Below are 12776 nucleotides of genomic sequence, written 5' to 3' on the forward strand. Positions count from 1 at the left end.
GACCCCAACTAACAATCTAAGCAATTGTGGAGAAGCTACCTTAAATGCCCTTCCCCAATAATGAGATTGATGACTACCTTATATGTTGTCCTAGAGCCTTCATCCAGTAGTTAATGGAAGCAGAAGCAGACACCCGCAGCTAAACACTGAGATGAACTCTGGAATCCAGTTTCAGAGAGGGAGGAGTGATGAGCAAATGGGTCAAGACTAGGTTGGGGAAAACCACAGAAACAGCTCATAGACCTCAGACTGATTGCTGGGAAACCAGCATAGGACCAACACAGACCCTCTGAATGTGGTTGTCAGTTAGGAGGCCTGGGTAATCTATGGGGCCTCTGGTAGTGGATCAGTATTTATGCCTAGTCCATGAATGGACATTGGGAGCCCATTCCACATAGAGGGTTACTCTCTCAGCCTAAACTCACCGGGGAGGGTCTAGGCCCTGCTGCAAATGATACGACAAACTTTGAAGATCCCCCATGGAAGGCTTCACCCTCCCTGGGGAGCAGAAAGGGGATGGGACAGGGAGTTAGTAGGGGGCAGGGGAGGAGGGGAGGGAGAGGGAACTGGGATTGACACGTAAAACAAGCTTGTTTCTAATTTAAATAAAAAAAATAAATCAGACTGAATTCAGTCAGGGAAGCAAGCATTATGAGATGTGGGAAAATTATTTATCACAGAAACTGAGAGAGGGCAGTGAGTAGAATGAAAAAAACTACCCAGCATTAGTCTGAGAAAGCCCAGCACATCCAGATGAGGTAGAGAAGGAGAAAGTAGGTCAGAATACCTGTAGGAAGCTGCTCCTACTTTTGTGCATCTGGGGTTGCTCTTAAGAGTCAACATTTGGAAAGAGGAACTGGCCACAGAGACAAGAACAAATGTAAGCTGGGAGCTGCCATCACCTTGCATAATAATGTGTCTTGTGTCAGTCTTGCCTTCCAAATCTTCCATAAATTTCTCTTTGAAGGGGAGGAGTTGAGAGACAGGGAACTGGGATTGACATGTAAAACAAGCTTGTTTCTACTTTAAATTAAAAAATCACCATAAAATTACAAGCAAGCATTAAAAAAATTCTCTTTGTGTCAACTCTAATCCAGGGCCTTAAGGGAAGGCGATCCCAGGAATGTGATTCCAGTGACCAAGTTGGCACTCTACCACATTAGGAAACCCATGGAGAATCTCCCAACAGAACTCAACTAGCAAACTAGCATGGTACCCAGAAGGGTACAAGATAGACTATTGGACTGAAAGGCTAAAATGGATCTTTTAACAGATCCAGCAGGAGTACTGTTCTGGCAGCTACTAAGAGCTTTCCTGCTGGGATGGAACTGAGGAAGTTATTACTTTGGCTAAAGGAGACTCAGGATAACGGCTTTCATTCAGAGTTGAGGAGTATGAGTCAGCAGCCAAAATTCCCACAGTACTTTGGTAAAACCACACTGAAAAAAAGAAACCTTTTCCCACGTGGCCCAAGTATACACGCATCTTTATAGTTCTTTCCATGCACTGTGTCTGGGGGATGGGGTGTATCACCTTAATACAAATTAGGAAGGCTTCACATTGCTAAAAAGCACAAATTCATTATCAATAGTGCTTACGTGGATGCTGGTAAGGAGATAACTTCTTATAAAGGATAAAATCTTATTAGAGTCAATTAAAGTATATTTAAATGCTTTATTTTCCTTTTTAAAGAAAGTTCTTGCTGAATTGTACATCAATACTTCAAGGTTTTTGGTACTTTTCAATCTTTGGAGTGGAAAAAAGAAAGAAAATATTTGTCATTCCAGGAGCATAATCAGTTGAGCCAGCACACAATGACATAGTTAATTCACCAACGGAATTTGTTGCCATAGCTCCAGGGAGGGACAGGGTAGATCAAACAATGGCCTTCTTTACAACTAACTGCAGCTTTCACCACAACCTGCCTGTCCCCACACAACAGCCATCAGAGCCAGTCCTAAGCACAGCAATTGTCAATGAGCAACAGCCCAGAGGGGACAAGAGGATGCTTGTGACAAATCAAATAAAGCAAAGGCACTGGACAACTTAAATCTGCTTATCCAATAAACTAGACACTCCTAGTCCTTTGGAGCTTATCTGTCAGCACTGGGCATAGCAAGCTGCATTGACCTTTTAGTCAAGTGTCTCGTATACATATAGAGCCACAAAAATTTCACCCTGTGTCTTAAAAGAACGTGTTGAGGGGAGAAGACCATAGAGAGAAAAGAAAGTTTGGAATGAAATGCACCATGGACAAGGACAGCTGCACTCCCAAATTCTCACGCAAGGTAATGCCAATGCTTTCTTTTTGTTTTTGCTTTCTTGAATATAAAAATTGATTGGAAAACAAACTCCTATGTATGTGAGTGTGACAGATCTGTGTCACATTCACATTGAAAATGAAAGTAGTACCCTCTTTATCTTGAGGCGATTTTTAAAAGGGAGAAACAAAATGTGGCTAATGTCTGTTTCTCTTGCCTCTTGTAAGTTATTGTAAGACCCTTGGATAGATTTACACAACAGGACCAAGCTTGCTTCCTAGAAAACAGTCAGGTAAATTGGTGTGGTGATGGCTCATGCTGTAAATTGAAACACTCAGAAGACTGAGGCAGAAGGCTGACAGATTCAAGGTGAGCCCTGAGTTACATAATAAAACTCTCAAGAAGAAAATAAAAGGCAGGGGCTGGCCTTGCAGTTGAGTGTAGAGTGTGTGCTTAACATACATGAGGCTCTGGGTTCAATCCCCAAATCCAAACTCAAAATACAGATTAAAAAGTCAAATCAGTATGAGGAAATGTAGGTAGTTTGAGGCAAAAAGGATACCTAGAGAGCCTGGGGATATTGAAAAAATAGTTTAATAAAATGCTACCTTCTAAAGTTGCAATGTCATAAGATCTTTATTTTTTGAGGCAAAGTCTTACTAATAGCTCAAGCTGGACTTAACTTGACTATGACACTACAGGTGTGCCTCACAACAGAGGCTCTCACCCAATTTCTAAGGTATGTATTATTTATATCCTCACTTTTAAGTTAGAAAATTGAAGCTCCTTGAAGTTAATTGTCTAAGAGAGTAAAGGGAGACCTGGATCCTAGGATCCAGTTTCCATTATAAATAAAACAAAACAAAACCAAAATTTATTCTGCCAAACAAGGAAGCCAGCTACACGTAACTATGCAAAATTATTATTTCATTTGTTTTAATTTTGTGTGCATGTGTGTGTACCTGAGTGAAGATATGTGCATCACATGTGCGCAGGAGCCCACAGATGTCAGAAGAGGCATCAGCTTCCCTGGAAGTGCAGCTATAGATGGTTGTGAACCAACATATAGGTGCTGGGAACTGAACCAAGGCCTTCTGCAAGAGCAGTAAGTGCTGGCTCTGAATCTCTAAGCCATCTCTCCAGCCCTAGCTATTTAAATTTAAGTTAATTAAAGTTAACTATAAATTAAAATTCAGTTCCTCACCAGCACTAGCCACATCTCAAGTGATCAGTAGCTACATATAGCTCAAGAGACTACCTTTATTTGAACAATGTAATTATAGAACATTTCATAATCACAGAAAGTTCTATTAAATAGGAAGGTCTTAAACTATATACTTCTTTTAAATTTGTTGACCCATATTCTGAAAATACATTGCAGTTCTGTTACACGTAATATAGATTTTAAAATTTACATTAAAATCTCATTCATTTGAAGTCTCCTCATTTGCATAGTGCCAAGTTAACTTTGATCTGCAAATTAATAATATAGACAAGAGTCAAGGAGATTGTTAAATGCACTTCAGAGACCAAAGATTTTTAAGCACCATCAAATAACTCCAGAAGCACTCACTTAGTTGCAAGCAATTGATATGATAATTACACATCATTTTTATTTATTCATTAAAATAGGGATCCCCTAAGGTGCCCTTGTAGAGAATAATGTGGTTAGCCTACTTATTTCTAGTAACCCTTTTGCTGTTTCTTAATTCTGTGTAAAATCATTTTATGCTACTGACTTTGTTCTCTTCATTTGGAACATACAGTAAGTTGGTAACAAAAAAAAAAACTGTGCACTGACATTTTGATCACTTCAAGAACCACTTCCAAAACCCTTCTTCCATTATAACCCATGAGACCTGGAAGAGTGTTTCCAAGGGTCCAGTGTACTGCCTCTAACTAAGCAATTAAGTACCTGTTAATTAGGGACAGGTTTTTCAAGATCCCACTTGCTCAAGTGGTCTCTGGTTTTCCAAACAAAACGCATGAATCCAATAGAAAACTGCCTCATGTTTATGTCTTTTGTTTGTACAAATCTTTGCTTCCAGGAATTTTTGGGGGAGATAAGGGCTTGTTTATGAGAAAGAACTAACTTCTGGATATTAGGAAGGGAGAATAGGAGTGTGACTTGAAAGTAAATCGGCTGACCCCCTTAGAAGGGAGAATTGGATAACAAAGCGCAAAGAACTTCAAGATATTTTGTTTAGAAAACAGCACTTAGTCCTTAATGTGTGTGTGGGTGCGTGCATGCGTGTGCGTGTGTGTGTGTGTGTGTGTGTGTGTGTGTGTGTGTGTGTGTTTGCCATTCTAGGATCAAGTCCAAGGCACTGTACAATCACTCTGCCACTGTGCTTGCCTGAGGTAGTTTCTTACACCTTGGTAAAATCAGTAATATCAAACATTAATGCCTTTTTTCTTGTCGTATATTCATTGTACATTGTTCTGAATTTCATAAGGACATATCCATTTAAGTATATAATGCACTTTGAGCACATCCCTCTTATGCACCAAAGAATATTATCTGTTGTTTCTTCTTTTCCTTAGTGAAAATGTCTAGCCCACAGGCCATCAAGTGAGACAAGAAAAACTAATAGAAAAAATTTAATGTGATATGCACTAAATATTTATACTTTATATGGAAGCCATTAAGCTTTTTAGAATCTGCCAGATTTAGAACTTTTAAAATAACTGAAGATTTTTTAAAGCCACCTAAGGGAAAGTCTGGTGTAATGGCACAAACCTACATCTTAGCACTTTTGTATAGCATGGATAATAAAAACCCAGGGACAGGTATCAGGGGTAAAAGCTGGAGGTAGTAAAGCAAAACAACCAAGCCACTAGAGTTCTTATCTCTACCAAGGTACAGACCAAAGGCGTGATCCTGTCCTCAGTGTGACTGCAGACTGAATACACTGCACTCTGTCTTTGCCTACCTTATATTTCTCTCTAGTGCTGGAATTAAAGGTGTGAACCACCACCACCCAGCTTCTATGCTAACTTGTGTGGCTGCTGGGACTAAAGGTGTTTTCCACCACTTCCTGGCCTCTATGGCTGTGACTGGCTTTGCACTCTGATCTTCAGGCAAGCTTTATTTGTTAGATCATAAACAAAATATCGTCACATTTCACATTTTTGTATAATACAAAAAGGTTATAGCTAATATAAGAAAAACAATATACAATAAGTATAATAACTATATACAAAAAAACAGGCAATAAATACATCAACAATGTCTAGTTCATTTGACAAATTCAGAGAAAATACTCTGCATCTATCCTATCTCGGTGAGTCCAAAAGGATGTACCTAACACACTTTCTATTCTATTTTGCACTAGCAAATCATCTTTTAATGTCTCTCAACCTTATACACTTTACATTTCTTTTAGTGCATTTCTTTTCTGAATCTGGTAACAAGAAAAAATACAACTATAAAGTCTTCAACTCCCTCAGACACCTGAGAAGGAAATAATAACTGAATAAGCAGGAAGTGCAAGCAAGAAGCTTCCAGAAAATGTGAGAAATGAGAGAAACAGCTGACTTCCTGGACAGTCATTCAAGATTGCTCTGCAACATGGGGCATCCATCTTCAGCCTATAGGCTAGCAGATCTGACAGACTTTTCTATGAAGCAGGAGTTTTTAAAGACTGTCCCACCTTGTCTTGGCAAGGTTTGTCAGTCACTCTCTTTTGTGTCCTGCTTGTCCAATTTGGACAGCATGCTGTCAGCAGTCGAGGCAAGGGCACTTTTGCCACAAAGAAAGTAAACTCCATGTGGAATTTCTTCAGTGCCCAGCATCTTCTCTGAAGTAGATTTGTGCTGCCAGGAGCAGTCATGTCTCATTATCATAAAAAAGAACCTATGTTATTAAAACTCGTTAAATGCCAAATTCTGCCAGGCAGTGGTGGCACATGCTTTTAATCCCAGCACTTGGGAGGCAGAGGCAGCCTGTGATTTCGAGGCCAGCCTGGTCTATAAAGCTATACAGAGAAACCCTATATTGAAACCCCCCCTCCCTCAAAAAAAGACATTGTCTGTAGATCTCTGAAGTGCTTGAAGATGATCTGTCTATCTAAAATGTATCTCTATTTGACCTTGTAAACATATCTAATATGACTACAAATTTAATTGTAATAAGTGACTAATTACTAAACTGCATTTTCTATTATCCTATATAGTTGGTAATAATAATTTTCAATTTGCATTACATTGTTAAATGAACTGTATAGGTACAATACCTTCAACAAGATTAGAAACATATGAGCAGTATGTTTTAACAGAAGTAATCTCAAATGTGTATTAATATATAAAATTTGAATACAATATACAAAAGTCTAATCCAATGTAAAATATTTAAATATTTAAAATATTTAAAACTAGTAGTTGCTTTTTAGAATTCCATTCAATAATCTACCTTTTGTTCTTGTCACAAGTACAGCCTCCCTTTTTTCTTTTCAGAGTATATTCAATAATTGACCCTTTTATCCTATCATATCTGTATCCCCTTTTTTCTTTTCAAAACAAGGACCATGTTTAGCTTTCTTCTTTGTTTTGCTTTTTTTCCATGACTATAACAGCTTGTAGACAATCCCCACCTACATCCATGACATAACGCAATGAGTGACCAAAAACCACCTACCCCACCTCTTGGGAATGTGGGTGTCATGTTCTTAAATTTACTTCCTGCTTTTGGGGTGATAGCATATTTAGGGGATCCTGAAAAGAAAAATTTGGGTTAATTGTCAAATCCTGGGGGAGGTAGTTGTATCATTTGTTATCCAGTCTCTGCATAATGGGAAAGTGCATGACTTGTCTCAAGTCCTGGCTAGAGTAGTCTGAGGCTGGATCATCTCAGCTAGCCTCCTTGAAATCATTCCTAGCAGTTTGTAGTCCAAAGCCGATCTTTAGTGGGTGTTGTTCAGATTGTGGGATCCCATCATCCTTTGGAGACTTCAAAGGCTGCTGTTAGGCATTTTCTTGGTTTATCGCAGAAAACTGATAGAGACTCAAACCCGAAATCATGTACATTTTTCTAGAATTAGTTAGTATGCTATATGACCATTAATATCATGACAAACCTTTAAAATACATATATATTACTCTTATAAAATTTTAGATAATATTTATACCTTAAGAAAAGCTTCAATGAGTCAAAATAAAAGCAAAGGATTATGAGATTAGTGGCAATACAATACTCCTTTAATTTTTGTTTTTCTTCTGTCCCATATAAGGTGGCTATTCTGAAATGAAACAGAGATTTTGGATTTTCCTTTAATAAGAATGCTTGGGTTTAGAAAATGAGAGAGCCACACTCCAATTCCAAAGCCAGCATTAAACTTTAGTTGACTGGGACTATAAAAAGACCATTTGCATTATATATCTGTAGAGAAAGGAAAAACAAACATTTGTGAAGATTTATGAAATTTTATCATGTTGGAAATGTAATATAACAATAGGTCAATTTACTCATTTTCTTGGGACATTTATTTCTGAATGATTTGTCCTTTTTCTTCACATGTCTCATTTGACTAACAGTCTTCAGATTCCTTAGCTGGATGCCTTCATTCTCTGAAAAGACAAAAACAAAACCCTACCCCAATGATAATTTTGGGATAGTTCTCTTTTGGCAAGTTATAGCTGATAAAATGAAAAGTTTTTGTTAGTTTCATAGGTTAGTTTAGATTAAACAGCCATGATGCTTAATGAACTATCATCTCTCCTAATTAAGAGGTCTCTCTTGTTCAAATAGAATCTTTACCAGTTTTGATGGTATCCATAACTCAGAAGCAAAACCCCTTCCCCAACATAACACATGTCCTGTTTTCCATTTTGAGATCAGCACATCTTTAAAGTATGCAGGCTGATGTAACTCCGTAGTTTTTTCTATTTTCCAATGTCTCTCCACAGCTGTCATTCCTTTCTCATTAGCATTTAAAAAATTCAAAGTTAACAAGCTATTTAAAATTAAAATAAAAAAAGAAAAAAGAAAATTCAAAGTTAATAAGGCATTATGCAATCTATTTCTGAGGGGTCTTTATTATCCCTTTCTGTTCATTTAGCATATTCTGTAGAGTTTGGTTTGATCTTTCTATAACTGCCTGCCCTATAGGATTGTGTGGTTACCTATAATATGCTTTATATTATAATAAGTAAAAAACTGTTTCTTTTTCTTAGAGACATATGTTGGATCATTGATTGTCTTTATTTGTACAGGTATACCCATGATGGCCATAACTTCTAGCAAGTGTGTGATTACCAAATCAGCCTTTTACAAACTCAAAGCAGTTGCCCATTGAAAATCTGAATAGGTATCAACGGTGTGGTGTACATATTGTAATTTTCCAAATTCTACAAAATGGAACACATCCATCTGCCAGATTTCATTCCATTGAGTACCCTTTGGGTTACTTCCTGCAGGTACTGGAATTGTGTTATACAAAGAACAAGTAAGACATTTTCTTAAAATTTCCTTGGCTTGTTGCCACATGATGGAAAATTCTTTTTTTAAAAACCTTTGATATTGACATGATGTTTTTTATTTTTTATGAAATTCTGAGGCCTCCAGCACATTTCAATTTCTGCATTACCTTGTGCTAGAGGGCTTGGCAGACCCATATGTAATAGGATGTGATATATATATGGGATGATTCCTGTACCTGACTATATCTTGTGATTGAATAATTAATGAAGTCAATTCTGTATCATCTAGTATAAATTCAGCAGTTTCCATATGTAAAATAACTCAACATATTGTGAATCAGTAATTATGTTGAGAGGTTCTTTATGACCCATTAACACCATGAAAATATAATTCTGACTTGTGGACAGAATTATAAGTACTTAGATCCACTTTACTTAAATTTTCTGATTTGTAGCCTGCCTTTACTGATTTATTTGCATCAGTGTAGAATGTACGGCTCCAATTATTTGTGTTTCCAATACAATGTAAGGAAGAATCCAGTCAGTTCTCTTTATAAGTTGAATACTCTTGTTTTTGGAATAATTGTTGTTGACATTCCCCCCCCCAAAAAAATTACTACAAACTCTTTGCCAGGGTCACTTTCTACCCATAATTTGTCAATCCTATTCTTATTAAAGGCCCTATAATATCTGCTGGGTCTATTCCTACTAATTGACAAAGTCTCAATTTTCCTTTTAGAATTAACTCAGAGACCTTTTCCACAAGAGTTTTAAATTTTTTACTTGGTTTATATGGCAAAAAGATCCATTCTAAGATAATATCTTCCATCTGCATTAAAATTTCTGTAGGGTAATGCTTAGAGGGTAATATGACCAGAATGTAGTTAAGCTTTGGATCCACATGTACAATCTGTAATTTCTCTTCCACGAAAGCCAAGAATCTTTCAGCTTCAGCTGATAATTTCCTGGGACTATTTAAGTCCTTGTCACCCTCTAAGATTTTGACCAAATTACTCACTTCATCAGGACCTATTCCAATAGTGGGTCATAGATGGGAAATGTCTCTTAGCAATCTTTGAAAGTCTTTAAGAGTTTGCAATCAATCTCTCCTAATTTTCACCTTTTGGGGTCTAATTTTCTGTAAACCTATTTTATAGCCAAAATAATTAATAGATTCTCCTCTTTGTATTTTTTCAGGAGCAATTTGTAATCCCCAACAAGGCAAATTTTTATCTACTTCTTCAAACATTCTTTTTAAATTATCTACATTTTAATCAGATAGTAAAAAGTTATCCATGTAATAGTAAACTATTGAGGAAACTGCTTACACATCATTTCCAATGGCTGCCACACAAAATATTGGAACAGTGTGAGGTTATTTAACATTCCCTGTGGGAGAACTGTCCATTGATATCTTTTAGCAAGCTGTGAATTATTTTAAGTAGGCACTATGAAGGCGCATTTTTCTCTGTCTTTTTATTTTAAAGATATAGTGAAGAAACAATCTTTTAAATCAGTAACTATAAGAGGCCATGCTGTAGTCAACAGAGGAGACAAAGGAATTCCAGACTATAGAGAGCACATTACCTGAATCACCTTATTAACAGCTCTTAGATCTGTTACCATTTTCCATTTTCTAGATTGCTTTTTAACAATAGGAGAATTCCAAGAACTAGTTGATATTCCAGTATGCTGAGCATTTAATTGCTCCTGTACCAGCTATTCTAAAGTTTGCAGTTTCTCTGTTGCTAAAGGCCATTTCACAACCACACGGGTTAGTTCATCAATCATTTTTGCCTATGGCATCTTTGAAAGATCAGCAGCTGTTGTGCCTTGTTCTTGTACAACCTGAATGGCCAGTGACTGTTCTTTATAATGCATTCTAATATTTTTCCCAGAAAAATAGTTAATTTATGGTTGGTTTCTAAGATTGGGGGAATGTTAATATGAGTATTCCATTGCTGTAGAAAATCATGTTCCTACAAATTCATTGCTTTATTAGCAGCATATGACTTTAATTTTCTTCTCTGTCCTTCTGGCCCTATAAAATCGACCAATCTTGTGCTCTGTTGTCCCTGAGACAAAGTTCTAATCCCTAAAAGCAGAACATTTACCTCCTGAAGAGGCCAATTTTGATGCCAAGATCCTGGTGAAATTATTGTTATATCTGTACCTGTGTCTACAATAGCAACATCATTTATTCATATTTTTAATTTTGTTCTTTGCTCATTTGTAGAAGTTTGCCAAAATACTTGTTTATGGTTTCTCCTGAAATTTTCTCTCTTCTATAGCTGTTCTATTATCCAGAGCACTATGGTTTTTACAATAGGCATTAGGTTATTTCATTGTTCTGGGAAGGAGTTTCCTCTATGATGACAGGACACAACTGAACCGAATTTAGCATAGAGCCCTTCGAGAGACCCCTCAAGGAGTTTCCCTATGGCAAAGGGTTACCTTGAATGTCCCCTGTTGACCTACATTCATTAGTCTAATGCCTGCCTTTGCCACACCTTCTGCATAGCCCAGAAGGGAGGAGTGTTTTGTTTGGACTATGCTTAGAAAAGACATTGTTTCTAGGAATGCCTTCTTAACAGTCCCATTTAAGGTGACCTTGTGTGCCACAATTGAAACATTTGACATTCTGATTTTTCTTCAAAGCTCTTGAAATCAACTCTACTATTCAACATCATCATGGTCATGAGATTTAATATTGATTATATCTTGGACCAATTCCTCAAAAGGTGCTGACCTTGCCTTTAAAGGCCGAATTATCCTTTCGCATTCTCAAAAGCCAAATATTCAATTATTATTGGTCTAGCTTCTGAATTTGGCACCATTCTATTTACTGCTGAAGCCAATCTTTGTAATAAATCCATGAAGGCTTCCTCTGGGCCCTGTGCAACTTTAGTGAATGATTTAATTTTCTTTCCTACTTCTTCAGTTCTGTTCCAAGCATTCAAAGCTGCTGTGAGGCATAAAGCCAGGGTATGGTCATCATAAAGAGACTGGCTTTCTATGGTAGCATAATCTCCTTCTCCAAGAATTTGAACTCGGGAGATTTTCACCCCTCTGGCTTTACTCCATTATTTAATAGTCTCAGCCTCTTTTCTGAACCAAGTACTCCATTGTAATTGTGGACCATGCTCTAAAACAGCATTAACCAAGTCTATCCAGTCTGTAGGGATGACTCTATTACAAACTGACCACAAGTTTAATGTCTGCTTCACAAATGGTGAATGCATGCCATATGAGACTATGGAATTCTTGAATCTCCTTAAATCTATCATTGGCACAGGAGTCCAATTAGCTCTAACAGAACCTTTATCATTTGGCAATTCCTGTAAGGCTACTGGATATATTAAGTCTGGTTGTTTGAAAACCTTAAGCATTCCTCTCCAACCTTATAATGCAATGCTGAAATTGGTTCTCCTTTAAATTTCTCTGCCTGGGTTTAAATATCTCTATGATCTGCTTTAATAAGTTTTTCAAAGGCCAGCATCTTGGCACTCAACCAACTTTTTTAGAGATAAACAAAGAATTATCAAACTAACAACAAAGATTATCAAAATGATAATTAACAGTATGTCAATCCCAGTTAACGATTATTCATTCAATTGTTCCAATTTTAAAGCACCCATTGTATAATCATACAGAGCCCTAACTCTCTCCATTGTAAAACTGTTTCCCCCTGTTTTTGAGATTTTCAAGACAGGGTTTCTCTGTGGCTTTGGAGGCTGTCCTGGAACTAGCTCTTGTAAACCAGGCTTTGTCTCGAACACACAGAGATCTGCTGCCTGCCTCTGCCTCCTGAGTGCTGGGATTAAAGGTGTGCGCCACCACCGCCCGGCCTGTTTCCCATTTTTTAATGTGGGAAAAAGTCATTTAACTAATCCTTTTCTTTAAGAATTCCCAGTTGTCTTACCAAATCTGCTGACAGTGTCAGTGAACTGTGAGGCATAGCAAGTCTGATCAGAGAACTAGCATGTGGTCATGAGCTGAGAGGGGCTTTAGGGAAAGCTGTAACTCAGGGAGGTGGGGAGAGAGGGAGAGGGAGAGGGAGAGGGAGAGGGAGAGGGAGAGGGAAAGGGAGAGGGAGAG

General features: G+C 37.4%; 1 protein-coding gene across 1 annotated transcript in view; it reads left to right on the plus strand.

Moving 5' to 3' along the window:
- The first annotated feature begins 2234 nt into the window (after nucleotides 1–2234).
- Nucleotides 2235–12776, plus strand: part of Pcyt1b (phosphate cytidylyltransferase 1B, choline) — a 95273-nt gene continuing 84731 nt past the window's right edge. Inside the window, exon 1 of the mRNA XM_040744198.1 lies at nucleotides 2235–2288. Within this exon, the coding sequence (XP_040600132.1) occupies nucleotides 2238–2288 (51 nt within the window). The 5' untranslated portion in view covers nucleotides 2235–2237. The remainder of the gene's footprint in view (nucleotides 2289–12776) is intronic.

The sequence above is a fragment of the Mesocricetus auratus genome, unplaced genomic scaffold, assembly GCF_017639785.1.
Source record: "Mesocricetus auratus isolate SY011 unplaced genomic scaffold, BCM_Maur_2.0 Super-Scaffold_100003, whole genome shotgun sequence".
NCBI lineage: Eukaryota > Metazoa > Chordata > Mammalia > Rodentia > Cricetidae > Mesocricetus > Mesocricetus auratus.